We start from the raw sequence: 15,249 nt of genomic DNA on the forward strand, positions 1-15,249 counted from the left end.
CCCTCTTCTTCTTTTGCCTTTTAGTTGCATTCTTCACTGTCATCAGTGAAAGAATAATTTATATAATGAATTGCTAAAGTATTGAGATTTTGAATGTTGGAATTATCATGCCTCACTGTAATGGGCTGCCTAGTATTTTTACAACCTTTAGCCTTGTGCCTCACTATGTCCCCTTTCACGTATGCGAGATTGTCAGCGAGGACTGGTCACTGCTCAACAGGAGATGAAAAATCCAACTATCAGACATTAGCAAAAATAATTCAATTTCTTCAACTCCATTCTAATGTCTCCTGCACCACCTACGCACCAAGCACAGGGAATAAAGGTAGAGAATGAAAAGTGCTACTGACAGCAGATGTAGTGCCTGCGTTGCAGTCAGCAATACTTAAGGAGACTCAGGAGTAGCACTTGTGGAAAACTTTCAGGTAAGAGCAGCAGTTACAATCATACTTTTAAATAAAGACTAGCACTGAATGGTTTTGAGCAGCATAGAAGTGGCAGCATGTGTAAGAAATAACAACACCATCTTGATCAACAGTCAGCGTTTATTGCATTTACCTATTGCCGTACTGCTGTGTTCCGGGCTGAAGGGGAAGAAGAAAAATTCTACCAAAAATATAAACCTAATTCACTCTAGAAGTTTTTTTTTGTGAAAAAGTAAATGACTTCTGATGCCTTAGTTGCCAGCCTGGGGCATCTTCACATAAACAGTTACCAGCTTTGTCTGAAAGTCCTGTAAGTTAGAGAAGGGCATTTGCAGACCTCACTGGTCTGAGAGAATTGCTACATAAAGGACTGAGCGGGGTGTTTACACTTACGTAGCAGTAAAGGTACGTTTAGAGTGATGTCATCAAATTCAGAAGTATGCCTGTGATCAACATGTGTTTTAGAAATAACACCTACCATAAAGAACACGGCCATGAAGGGAAAAAGATCTCTCATTTCCCTAGCCATACTTCAAACATTTTTGACTGAATTTCTTTTTCATAGTTGTCTTTATAGAGTATTTCCGCTTCCTTTTCTTGAGGGGGACAGAGGAAGCAAGGGGTAGTATTCCACACTTCAGCCACAGAATTTCAAGTATTTTAGAATAGAAAAACATAATGGTAAATCCATAAAAGGTGTTAGGAATCTCAGAAATGCATATAATCATAGCTGCTATTTTCTATTTCTGTTTAAATTTTAGTTGACACTGTTCTACTCAAAAGGAATATAAAGGCCTTCGTCCTACCAAGTACACGAGGAGAAATTTTATACAAATCCCACTTAACTCTTGTGAGAGTAGGACAAATTCACCAGTATACAAAAACAAAACTGGAAGATTGACAAGACGGACAGGTTCAGAGGACACATCATTGATCACCTTTTTGGCAGGCAACAGTATAAATCATGCTTAAAAGAATCAAAAAAGGCCTTTCAGGACAGTTATTTCCAGAAACCCTGGATAAAATAGCCATTAAATGCAGTGTGATAATTTGACGCTCATCAGTGATAAAATGAAATGAATGTTGGGGTTTTTTTCTGTCAGGTAACTCCAGAGTTGAACCTTTAACAACTGCATTACATTTCAAATTCAATGCAACCAGTAAATAAACTGTTGCATGTTATTCATTCTCTGTGCATGTGTATGTTCAAGCCCATGTTACAAATTAACACTTAACAAATTATTTACTGAATTAAATTTGCTTTTCCCTCAGTGCCCGTCAGGCATATGAAATACCAGTTTTCCTAACTTACACATTCCTATGTTCTTCCTTTCTCCAGGGTTTGAAAGACCACCAAGACAGCTTGCTTTCTTCAGTCCAAGTCATTTGCCATGGTAAAAAAGCAGAGTTTTCTGTGCTTCAAAAGAATTGTAATTTTTCAGCTTTGTAATCTCAAACTTACACCTGTCAATTACTAATTTGACAAGAGGTTGCAAGGAAAATAAAAATTAGGATGTGTCCTGGTGCTTCTTTTCCCTGGAGCTTGTGTTCGAGCTGGTGCGTTTCCCTGTGACCGCGTGCGGCAGAACTGGCACCCTGCTTTCCATGAAGAAGGAATTGGGTATTAAATGTAGTTGTTCTCGGACAGAAGAGAACTGACCAAAACACACAACTGCAACACCCTTTGCAGAAGAGTCAATTTTGACATCAGCTCCTATTATTTAGGTCTTAGTTCAAGCCATAATTCAGACACATCCTTAATGGTTAGCACATGAGTTGTCCCAGGTAGGTTCAACAGCACCACTCAAACTCTTCTGGTGGGCATAAGCCTAGCAAGAATCTGGATATCTGCTGTGATATTCCCTTATCGACAGGATTTTGAACTCCTCACACAAAAAGATCTTCAAGAAATTCTTATTCAGTGGAGAGCTCAAGCAGACCCTAAGGACACTCTCGATCGCTTTGGGTAGATCCTGATTCCAATAAAGAGAGAAACTGTTTAAGTGCTCTGCTGAATCATGGTCTAAATAAAATAGGACTTATCATTAAATACTATAGGCTGGTAGATAGAAAGATACAGACAGAGATAAAACAGTTTGCTAGCACGGGATGCTTTAGTCTAAAAAGCTTCACAAAGCATTAGCAAAGTAGACAATATATCTCATTTTTTGTCTTCTTAGAAAAATCCACTGTACCAGAAGTCTGAAAGCATATTCTCAAGTGGACTATTTAAAAAAATGTATTTTGGCTTGTTTCAAAAAACAGTTTATGTATTATGGAGTGAGGAATACATCAAAGCCCTGAAAAACAACAAATGAAGGGGGGGAAATCTTCGTTTTTACTGTTATCCTTTTCCAGAGAATAAGCTCGGAGAACTGCCTAGTGCTCTACTGTTTTATATACTTACCTTCACCTTCACAAAGGCTGATGTCCTAGTGAGATGGGTTAGATCAACAACAATCAGTCTTCTTTTCCCTTAAATGGTTAGCAGTGAAAATCAAACCATCATCTTCTCTCAAATGTGATAGCTACCTAAGGGCTCTCAATCTATGGCTAACAGGAGGAAGCACAGATTGTACAATGAACAAATTGCTCTAATCATTTAACTGCCTTTCTCAGAGATTAATCAGCTCTTTTATTGAAAAACTAATTTGTGAACCAGGATGAGAAAAGAGTATGGAGAGAGTGTACAGTTAAAATTTTCAGCAATACATGTAACAGAGTTCTCTTTTCCAGTGCACAAACATTGTTCATTTTAACATTAATTTAGGTTTTTTTTACTATTATTTCTAAGATGTTTGAGGTGATGTACACAACCAGCGCAGTTCTGCCAGTGCCAGCAGGAAAGCTGCTAGAGCCGGATAGACCCACGGAGTGATACGTGATGAGGGTGAGGAAAATGAAGCACTAGCAAGCCAGCATCACTGCACAGTTCTGACAAATAAGCAATAGCAGATCCTGATCTCAGTTTACCTTTACACACCAGGCTAAAGGATGCCAGTACAGGCACAGATTTATGTGCACACCACATGTCCCTGATAAGCAGTATCTCTGAGAGGGCCAGGGGAGGCAGCTGGGGCTGGTAACAGCTTCACTCATTCAATTTTAATTGACTCCTGTGTGTTTGTCAGATCCTTCAGAGCTGCCTTCCTTCTGTTTTAACTTGTGCCAAAAGCTGAACTGGTTCCATTAACAACAGGGAACAAGCAAGCAAGAAGTACTGATCAGCCACAGGTACAGAGCAAAGTCTATACTGCTGTTCGAGTTACATTTTAGATACAATCTGCACTGAATTTCAAGATCATAGACCAATGATCACATTTGAAACTGCAAACCCAGAGAAGTTAAATTCTATTCACACAATTACACATTAAAGCAGGTTTTGATTCAGAATCCTTTTGCTTAATTTTCATCTTCTGTGTTTGTATTTATTGTCCAAACATATCTCTCTCTGAAAATCCTAAGGAAATGTCCATATGCTTCTGTGGGATCAAGACTATACCATTAGCTCTTTACTGAGATACTACTGATACAGTGTCTGAATGTTATGCAATCAATCAAAATATTCAAAACCAAACAAAACGTGACACTAATATTTTATGCATTTTTTACTTTCTATAATGGTAACAAATGACTTAAGTGAAAGCTTGAGTAAAATGGGTCCAGACATTTATATGTGATTCCTTTTGTAACTCTTTTTAAAGCACTTATAAATAATTGGTGATGATAAATGGCAGACAGCATCACTGTTGAAAAAAAGGGTTTATAAATCTTACCTCTGCTTTTATTTTATTGTCTCCGAAACAGAGGTGTTGTAAGTAGGCTGCAGCATTGGACTGTACTGAGGGAAACTGATGCTGTAACATTTGTATAACTTCTGGAAGCTCTGGATCTCGCCATCCGAACTCTCTGTGCAAAAACAAACAAGAAAGATTAGCCAAAAACTCTGCTATTAGTGAATAAGTATGGCAACAGTTGGGCTACCAAAGAAGACAAACATGTCTAAGTAAAATCTTGATTTTCCCATTATTTTGAAAGCAAACATTAAATCAAATATGAAGCTATTTTTCACTTTAAACTCTACTTAGGTGCAAAAAAAAAAAAAAGGCTATATAAAATATAATTAGAGTAAATAACTTTATGGAATTAGGTCTCTAACTGCTAAAGTTTCCTAAATAAAAAGGGCTCTTTGAAATCTTAATATAAGAAAAGAAGATACATGCTCATAAAATTATATGTTCTCTATTAAAATTAAAATATGTAGGCTAGAACCAGAACCACAAATGGTTTGCTTTGAAAAGATAATTTGTCAGGAAGTCCTTTTTACTTACTGCTATCTTTATTTGATATAAATTGCTATCTTATACAGAAAACAATGACCTATTTTGTCTTCTGGTTTGTTTTTCCCAGATATGGTCCATGCTCAATGTAAAACTAGTATAGAGATCTGGCCCTCCTTGAGCAGGGTGTTGGACTAGATGACCTCCAGAGGTCCCTTCCAACCTTAGCCCTTCTGTGATTCTGTATTTTTACAATTATACAATACATATTTGTACATCGGATTACTTTTAAATCTTCATTCAAACTACCCAATTTAAAGCAGACAAATACAAGGACTCGGTCTTTGCACTTTTCTTTAAGCCAATAAAGCATGAAACACCATTAACATCAAATGAAACAACTGAATCCAAGTGTGTTGAACAAACCTCAGCAGGTATTCTGCAGCTTCCAGAACTGAAATTAAAATCAATCTGTCACTTCAGGTAAATTTTTCCCCTGTGTTTAGTGTAAGACCATTCACGAAAATGGCTTTGGACTTTCTGTCTCAAGAGCCAGGCACATACACAGCCACTCTGCATGAGATATTTAATTCTCACATGCTTTTCCCCTAAGAACTGATTTTTTGTGCCGTGCAAATATTTTCACCATCTTCCATCTCATGCTACATGTACAAGGTAATAGAAATTATGGGAAAGTGGTGACTTGTGAAAAAGGTTGTAGGTTCTCTGTTGCGGTTACCATGATCACCCGGGAGTTCACTGCCAGAAAACTCCACAAGAGCTGTTGCAGAGTCCAGCCGTAATATTTGTAAAAATATTCCTGGTCATTAGTTTCCTTCCCAAATTATGGTGATTCTGCTGCACTGAGGCCAAGCATATATATGTCACTGGGAGAATTCACCTACGTTTGAGCAATGCTTACAGTAGCTCTCCAGTCTGTCTCAAGTAAAATCGAGCATCACGCTTTAAGTACAACAGTTGTCCAAGACGTTTCATTGAAACAAGACTTGTTTTACAATAATAATGAATTACTACAGAACAGAGGTATTGTCTGTTCTGTTCTCTTCTCATACGGGTTGTTTGCCAGACTCAAAGTTGGCATTACAGATGTGTCTTTATGAAGATCCAGAATATAAATAGGAGTTGTAAAAAACATATACTCAGAATTTCATCAGCAGTTTCTCTTCTGACAAAACAGACATTAACTCATGAATATTAAATACCATGTTAAGTGGTTAATACAAAGAAACCATGAAGATGGAATAATAAATCACATATGGACTATTCCAATGAATCTGGAGATGATAGAGACCGTTGGGAAGCTTCTACAAGAAACCTTTTGCATATGTTCAGAAAGATCTTAACAACTGAATTTATATTTTGAAAAGTCAGACAACATTGTAAAAGGTATCAGGGAAGGCTATAAACTTCAGCAGCTGAAGATGGCAAACACCACATTTTCCACGTACACCAGCTTACTATGACTTTTTTAAAAGGTGAAAAGGAAGTGATTCTTTGGATAAGGACTGTTTAAGAATGGGTAGTACAAGCATATAAACAAATCATAAATTGACAGAGGTGATAGAAACAGTGTTATTTGACCTGTTAGCTTCCTCCTGTACTTGCTTTCTTACAGTTAACCATGTTAAGACATGTTAACAGGTTCTTCAAACACATTAGACCTGCCTCCTATACACAGGGCTCTCAGCCAGCCAAAGTAATCTTCCAGAAAATAGTTTTAAATAAAAATAAAAATATTAAAAATCCCCCAACCCACTAACCTTACTGAGGACAAATTTATTATCCTAGCTCCACTTCTAATTTATTCTCATTTTCAATCCTAGACGCCAAGTGCAGGTGTTGGTATTTTGGAAAGGATACAAAAATACCAGAAGAAAACAGCTTGTATGACAAAAAGGGGGACTATTTGAAATAAGTTGTTTTACACCCAATAACTATACTTCACAGTGTTGGAACTTCTACCACCAAATACTCTCCCAAAGGAAATGTCCTCCTTCATAATACGTGTACTACTTGAACAGAGAACAAACGGTCTGTTATGAACAGTAGTACACCATGGAGCCTGACAACCAGCTCTGGTTCTTCTTCCTCTTGTCCTGGAATCCAGGCCAGAAAGGGCAATGAGGGGGCAAAAGGAAAGGGTCCCATAATCAAAAGTTCTGGTTCTGGTGAACCTGTAGTCTTGACATGGCATTTACACACGAACACAAGGCTGTGTCTACTTTTCCCCTCTGACCTCCAAGAAGAAAAGTTAGCAAATAAGTGATGTATGAATACTTGTTGTAAATGGCTGTGTGCACATTGGATGTAAGTAGAAAATTAATTCAGAAAAGAAACCCTTAACGCTGAATACTGAGTTTGTCATGTAACCAATTTTAGGACAGATAATGAACAAAGCAGGACAAAAAGTTTAGAAATTTAGTTGCAGTATGCACTGTCATTTCAAGCAGATGGTCTCCAAGATAATTATATTTTTAGTGGTTTCTAAATGAAATACGGTAGCTATATAAAACAAACAAAAACTTCTGTCAACAGTTAAGGCAGCTTGAATAATTGTGATAATTTTAGCAGCCTTCAGGGCAAGAAGAACTAGTTTCCAGGGGTTTAAATTTTTCATTTGTTTTATACAAGTCTCTTATAGGTGGAAAAAAAAAGGGACATAGAGAGAGCAAGGACTATTTTTTTAAGAACCGCAAGCTAACGGCTCTATTAACATTTACTTGAAAAATTTAGTATATTTTTTTTTAATTTGGCTTCATTATGAAAAGTTAGGAAGGCTACTTAATGAAGTCAACTAGCAGAGGTCTTGAAAAAGGAGGAGGACTTGAATTTCTTGAAGACAACGGTACAAAACTATCTGGAACATTTTGCATACATGTGGGGGAACTTTCAGGCCATGGCTCCAAGCGTACCTACAGGACAAAAAATACATATTAAAACAGAGGGTCAAACAAAACCAGAAAAAAACTAGTAGGGAAGGAAGGTATGCTGTAGAAGTCAAGAGTTGGAATAAACTAGGTTGCACTCTGGAAAGGTAATTGAAATTAGATAGCAAAGTATCTTTTACTGCCTACCAACAAAAAGCAGTAGCAGGGTCAGTACCTGATGAAGGTAAGAGTCACACTAAAGGAAGGGAGAAGGATGACGAAAATCAAATCTACCTCCAGTTCTGTGAAACATCTGATATTGTGCCACATGAAAATTAGTTAAACTGGCAACATAGGAGGATTCAATCCATAGTAAAATTACAAAGTAGAATTAAGCAAAATCTGAAAATGTAGTGAATAACCTAAACAACCCCTAGCTAAGCCTGTGTCTTTTATTAACATCCCCATGCTTACAAAATCTGAGCAAAGTGATCCACACAGATGGTGAAACAAGCCAGAAGGCTGGAGTAAATCTGAGGAGGTGTGTGGCATGCAATTTTTGAGAATGCTATCAAACAGTATCTGTGAAGTTGATCCAAAAATGAAGAGTAAGCTAGCATCTGTACATTCAAGATTTTCCGCTATTGCCTCTGTTTCCCTTGGAATACCAACACTAAGCTATTCAGGTCAGCTAAAGGCTTCGGTTGGCAATATGGGTTTTTTCCACATGAGAATCACAGCTGTGCAAGAACTTCACAGCTTTGGCTAGAAAGCAGCATTTGCTGTGCCCTCCAAATATTTTGGCAGGTTGTAAAAGTGCATTATTTCTAGGAAGTGTCCTCATCTGGGAGACTGACCAGAGCATATCAAAGTGTTTCAGCCTCTTTCTTTGATGGAAACTGTGCTCTAGGAATGTAGGATTGATCTAATTTTGAATCCTCCAGAAGGTTTTAGCTTGAAGTGGTGACTAAGGCAGATGTTCCATGGATTAAAGGAGGCTACTGCTCCAGGGGTGGAACAGGACGCAAAGGGGAACGTTGAGTTCTCTGTAAGCTGGCAATACGTATGCCTAGACTATCGCAACAGGCTACACTTTATCTGTGAACAGCTGAAAAGAATCAACAAGGAGTTGGACATGAGACAAAACAACTCTGAAATCGAGCAGCAGAAGCAGCAGCACCAAGAAATCCAGGCTGACTTGGGCACAGCAAGTATTGTATCAAACCAATTCCTGCTCCTGCTGCCATATTGCATACATGTCAGAAAGTAAAGGAGATGCAGACTTAAGAGAGATTGTTAGCAACACAGCTGAGTGCACCGGCTATGTGGGAACACTTAAAGGTGCTGCTGAATACAGAGTACGTACTGCATATGAATATTTGCTTGAATTATGTCAGAATTTTCTTTTTCTGCTACTGCAAATGCTGATGACACACAGAAAAGCAAAACCAAAATTCCTGTTACATCTATATCTGCGCTGACTTTAAAAAGGCTACAAAGTAAGTTTTAAAAGAACAGGTCTCCCGTTGGTAACTAAGGATACTGATCGCTTCTACATAGCATGGGAGAAGCAGGTGTGATGGCTCTCGCTACTCTCCATCTATTGGTCACAGTGAATCTCATGACAGCTTGGGTTCTTATTTCTGATTTACATTATTAGAGCAGACCACATCTGATCAAGCAGTTGGCACAGGCAAGCACTGACACCCAGAGCTATTCCTGTCTCAGCAGCATTCCCCAAAGGCAGCACTGCAAAGACACCTGCTATAAAGAACCAAATGCCTGACAAAGACTGAACTACTACCAAGCATTTACCAGAGAAAGAGAATCCACAGTCTTCATTGCAAAAGTGTATGTTTAAACCAGACTGGTCCATATGTACCTGCCTGCCTTAATACACATGCGTTTAGATGAGTCAGTCTTAGACTGGCGAAGGAGAGGTTTTCATATAAGAAGTGGTGCTCAAAGGCAAAGACAATACAATCTGAACTAAGGATAATCTTTCCTAGATTTCTAACTCATATACATTGTGGCACTGGTAATGCCAGTCTACAAGACTTTTTGCTGAACTTATGCCTACAGAGATATACCCTTCAGTTTGCTAACACCCCCCCCCCCCCAAAGATAGAACATAAATAAAGCCTGAAAATTGATTTTGCCTCGTTTCTGAAAGGATAGCTGTGAGAATGTTTTTTTCTAGGAAAAAACAAACTACATGTAGGTCAGAATCAAACACAAGGAGAACTAGTCAAGACCCAAGAGAAGATCAAAGAAAGAACTACCTGCCATGTTTAAAGGGAGAAATTTACTTCTATTAAAAATATTTGGAAGGGAATATACCAATACTACAAGAATCTCCTTCTAAGGACTTTATCTAAGTATATTTAAAAAGAGCAAAGACAAGATGTTAAACTTAACTGGTAAAAAAAATCAGAAATACCTAAACATAATCCATAGACAAGGATTGTGCTATAAAGAGGAAGAAGCCTCATTTTCTTTCTGTGATTCTATGACAGTTGGTCAAACAAAAGTAAATACATCCTTATTACACTTAATTTACTGGGAGTTAAATATGAAGTGTTTCCTTAAAGTATTTTCCCTTTTTCCAACATTCTTCACATATGCAAGCATATACATATATACCGATTGTCAGCCTGGTCTGAATGATCTGCTACAGTTTCAGAGGAGGCATTTCCTTTGAAAATGTAACACACAAGTATTGATTGGGTGCCTTTAGCACAGAATTTTAAGATGCAAAATACAGAGATGTCATTCTCTATTCCATTCACCACGGAAAACCCTCAACACCCTTCACCATATTGTCTTCTCTAGTCAAACTCAGCCAAAGAAGTGTACAACAACAAGCAAGATCGCCTTAATCTTCAGCCCCACACTGATAGGAACAGCATATATCCAGAAAATGTAGTAACAGCAGGCTTGGGCCTAATACAAACCCCTTGGGGCAGTAATGAACCCTTATGAGCAGAGAGCTCTCTGTACTTCCGTTTTGTCTTTTCAAGAAAGATAAACCAAAGCCAGACTACAGGAAAAGTCAGGAACAACATAATCTGACATAGTTTAGGCTAAATTTGGAAGCACCAGAAATAAGGACAGAGAAAAGGCACCGTACATGTATCTTCTATGAGTAAAAATGTTAAGTTCTAATGAAACAAAGAAATCCATCTACGTTATTGTGTACTCCAACCTGAAAACTGCAGCCTGTGTGGGGTGCTCTGTATGACTAATGCAAATGCATCCACTGTCACACAGAGTAAATGTACACATCTCACCAAACCTGCAGGTCTTGAATCTTACAAATCTTTGCTCTTTGCTTCTTCCTCTAATGGAGTTCTTAACATGATCTGAAGAGCTCCTGTTGTTAGAGCAGCATGTTTGCAAAATGGCTTTGTAACATTAAAAAATGATTGCAATAACCTCCTCATTGCTGGGTTGCTTAATTTTTTTTTTTCAATACACGCACAACTGTAAATTTGATTTGCAGGCAAAAAATTATACGAATGGTACAAACAGAATCGGAAAAAGGAGGAGACGTTTCACTACAGAGTCTAGTGACACTTGAGGTATGAGAAAAGTTGATTTCAGAGCTTGTCAGCACTTGAGCAGGCAAACATTAGAAAGTTATTAGTTTTCACTTGAGTAATACCCTGGATCTACTTACCCAGATATACTGTGACCTGTTAGTATACACAGTGTTACGGTGCTAATTGCCATACCTGGAACCATGTTACCGGATCAATAATTTCACTGATGCAAATGAACAACACTTTGCATTCTGGCAATGTACCATTTACATATACCATTTACATAAATGAGCAGTCAACAACATTTGACTGCACTTGAATATATACTTTATTTTTAGTTAAACATGTAGCTTACATCTTCCCTAGATTTCAAATTTAGCACAGCTGAATGTAAAACAGCTGTACAAACATTTGACAATCCTGCTGAAAACCTGGATGCTGCTCCTGGGTTATGACATTTTCCTTGGTTTACATTTCCATGTGGCCTAAACTAGAACCACCATGCAGTAGCGATTACCAAGATTCATCACAAATGTGGTTTTTACAATATATTTGTGTCTGCTAATGAGGTGCTGAGGAGGATGTCCTGGGGCAGCTGCACAGGATTCCTGTCCAGCTCTGCCAAACAGCGAGGGAGATGCTCAGCGTGTCCCAGGTCTTTAAGAGAACCATAAAGCTGAGGTCTCAGGGCTAATCCAGCACTTCAGAAAAACACCTCTCTAATATAGCAAAGGGCTAAAACTGACCTGCACAATGGCAAAAATACCCTCCTGAAATTCTGCCTTTGTATCCTTTGTATGTTCTCCGATAAGGCACCACTTTTCTGATTTTACATTATTACCTGTGATTTAGGTTTTAAAATAAGAAAACCATAAGAAGTGACCTTGTGAAGAGGCAAGAGGTGAACTACTTCAACATAACAAAAATGGTCTGGAGGTGAAGCTCCAGTCTTAAGAGGAAAAAATTTTAATGACGATACAGTTGAGTAAAGATTATCTAATGACAATGGCCCACGTGGTACTATTTACAGCTCCTGGTTACTGCCTCCAATACAACAGGTTTACATTCAAAGGTGTAAGACTTATCTGCTCAAAGTGCCCTGATTTCATTTACAAATGTCTAATTGCAACATATTTATGAACCTTTAAGAAATAATCTTTCATGCTATTGATACTGATCTATGCATATTTAATTCCCATACTCCCAGTGAGGGAGCTTTTTAGAAAAAAGTGGCCTGTGTCCTGAGGTACCCATACCCTGCCATGGATGGTATAAAGTTATCTCTCCTCTAGACAATGAGGCAGAGAGCAGAGAAAAATTATGCACTTTGGTGCTTTAGGATATCTTTCATTTTGCCATTTGTATTATTTGGTTTGGTTTTTTGTTGTTGTTGTTAGAAAGTGGTATTTGTCTTTTGAGGCTGATGAGCTGAAACAGTCTTGAAAAATTTGTTTCATCTCTTCCTCTGCAGGCATTTGCATATACAGGGACTGCTTCTGCAAAGGTGAGTAAGAGGCAAATTAGGTGAGCTATCAAGATGTCTTTAAACTGCCTAATTTATCTTCCTTCTCCCTGCAACGCATAACATTTTTCTGACCCCCTAACAGAAGGGCTTTATAGTAGCTTAATACATTGCAGCTGTGTAAATATGCCAAGTTAACCCTTCCCTGAGCGACCAGCTCATACTTCCTTCTCTCTGTCTACAAGAGTTCACGCTTCACAGGGAAGATTATTCAGAAGATTGTGAAATGTTGCTCAGCAGTGGAACAGCTGTTAAAGATGTAGATAAGCTTTTCTCATAGATCAGAAAGGTGGAAACATAGACAGGAGATTAAAACAGTAGACAGACCTAAGGGATTCCAGCCTTGACTCTGTCATTGACTTACTTTGTCAGACACAGTCATTTACTTTAATGCCTTTCTCTGAGGTTTGATAGATTCTCTGTCTCTGGAGACCTGTAAATCAAAATTGTCTCCTTTTCTAGAACTAGTGTTTCCATTCAGAGACTCTTAAACCTTTCTGTATTTCAACAACAGGAGAAAAAAAGCTTTTGAGGTCTTGCTCCCATCTGGCCATGTAGAAATGTATGCTTTCCAAAGAACAAATATTACTCCAAAAAAACCCTGATCTTCGTGCAAAAACGGGAGAAGCACTTTGGAGAGGAAGACATTTATTTTATTTTACTTCCCCACATGCATCAAGACACCTAACCATTGCAGCTATGAAAAAAAACCAAACAAGCAGGAGGAACAATTTACCATTAGCCTAACACCACCAGTGTTAACAATTCAAACCACGCTCATCTGCAAGAGAGGAAGCTGCCACACAAAATACTCCCTGAAAGTCTCACAGCATCCACATCACTTTTTTAAAATAACCACCACAAGAATTACCAAAAGGTTTTGGGGCACTCCACCTCTCTCCAGTCGAAGCTTTTAATGTCATATTATTAAACACAATGTGCGTCATGATAACAGACGTGCCAACACACAGATAGCCTCTCCTCATTGCTCTCTTTGTTTGATCAAGCTTCTGGCTCCAGCAGATATCCCGAGTTGCAGGGCAGTGAGAGAACTGCTTCTACCCTTCTCCAGCAGGGATGCTGGACACTCAAGCTTTTTCAGGCATGCAGAAATAAAAAAGCAATCAAACTGGATGTTTCCCTCCTATCCGCAACAAAAAGCACGGGCAGATTGCCATCCAGGTAGCCTATAGACTGCCACGGCAAAGCAGGGAGCACAACAACCAGAAACTGGGTATTACAGTTTAGCACAAGCTGCAGAAATATTTTTTACAGCTGGGGTGGGGGCAAGGGAAGGGTATCCATCTCAAATATTAAAAAGTATCAGTCCTAAATATTTTGTGCTATCTCATTCCTTACTGATTACTCCATCAAGCACGTTATTGGCTTACTTTGTGACTGCACGGCAGCAACTCTCATCTTATCTCCACACGTACATGCCCAAGTACTATTCTTATCTATCTAACAATTTGCAGCACTCCCTGTCTTTCTGAGCACAGTAAACTCTTCAAAGTAGACAATCTTTTGATCCTTAAATAATGACTATTAAACAGTAAGACTTAAAGGTGGCTCAAAATATCATACAAATTGCTAAGCCCTAGAATTTGCCCTGAAAGACTCAAACACCAACTCGGGAAAGCCAAGAGAAAAACCTACATAAATTTCTAATACTGAATTAAAAAAAAAAAAAATCAAATAACAAACTGCTCTCACTTTCTTCTTTTTTTTCCACAACTAGACTCCTATTCAATCTTTCAGAGAAACAGAGGAACTAATTCTGTTTGTTAAAGCTGCAAGCTGCACAATTCTATAAATGCACTCGAATTTGATCTTCTTGTGAAAGGGAAATATAGACTAATGACTTTTCTTTGCTGCCCTTACTTCAGTTTTTATTAAGCATGAAAAAACTGGTCTCCTGCATGTTAACTTGATGTATCTCAACGCACAACCACCAAAACAATGTAATAATGCAAGATACATTTGACACTCAGGAGACAGAAAGTTCATAGGATCAATAACAAAGGAGTCAAACTCTTAAACTGCTCAAATGGAAAGGTGTTGGATGGAAGGAAAAATGTCCACTAATTACGAGTAGTGACACCTAAATACTATTGTTACTTCCCATCATATGCCTTTCATCTACTTCAAAGCATGGTAAAAATTCTAGGGAACTCTGCTAATGCAGTGCATAGATACCATCTTCACGTCTGGTATGGTAAAGAGAGACAGAGCTTACATGCCTCTCACAGGGGAAAATTTTTAAAATTGGCAAAAGTTAGAAGAGCTGCTACTAAATCCTCAGCTCTAGTTTTCAACTCTCTGAACCGAATACACTGATTCACTGCTAGCTGACTGCAAAAGGTTTTCAAGAATTTAAAAATGCAGAGGATCAGGACAGTATTTCAGGGGAGTGTATGAGAAAAGAGACCTTCTGGGCCAGCAAAGCCAATTTCTGACTGCAGGTGTCCTGCTATTTGGCACTTACGGTGCAGCTTACGTTGCTCAAGCTAAAGATGGCCTCGTGTACAGAAATCTTAATCAGTCTCAGATTTTGTTGACACCAACAAGAGTTCAGTTTATGAATGACAGAAA

The 15,249-nt window shown here is 38.3% G+C and overlaps 1 protein-coding gene across 9 annotated transcripts in view; it reads right to left on the minus strand.

Annotated features, from left to right (window-relative positions):
• Positions 1-15,249, minus strand: part of CTNND2 (catenin delta 2) — a 687,140-nt gene that overhangs the window by 174,058 nt on the left and 497,833 nt on the right. For all 9 annotated transcript variants that reach the window (XR_010371561.1, XM_064443391.1, XM_064443387.1 and 6 more), the window contains one exon: positions 4,202-4,334. Coding sequence is in view for 8 of the 9 variants with exons in the window: in XM_064443391.1 (XP_064299461.1) it covers positions 4,202-4,334 (133 nt within the window). In the remaining variant the exon portion in view is untranslated. The remainder of the gene's footprint in view (positions 1-4,201; positions 4,335-15,249) is intronic.

This window comes from Phalacrocorax carbo, chromosome 2, assembly GCF_963921805.1.
Source record: "Phalacrocorax carbo chromosome 2, bPhaCar2.1, whole genome shotgun sequence".
NCBI classification, from domain to species: Eukaryota; Metazoa; Chordata; class Aves; order Suliformes; family Phalacrocoracidae; genus Phalacrocorax; species Phalacrocorax carbo.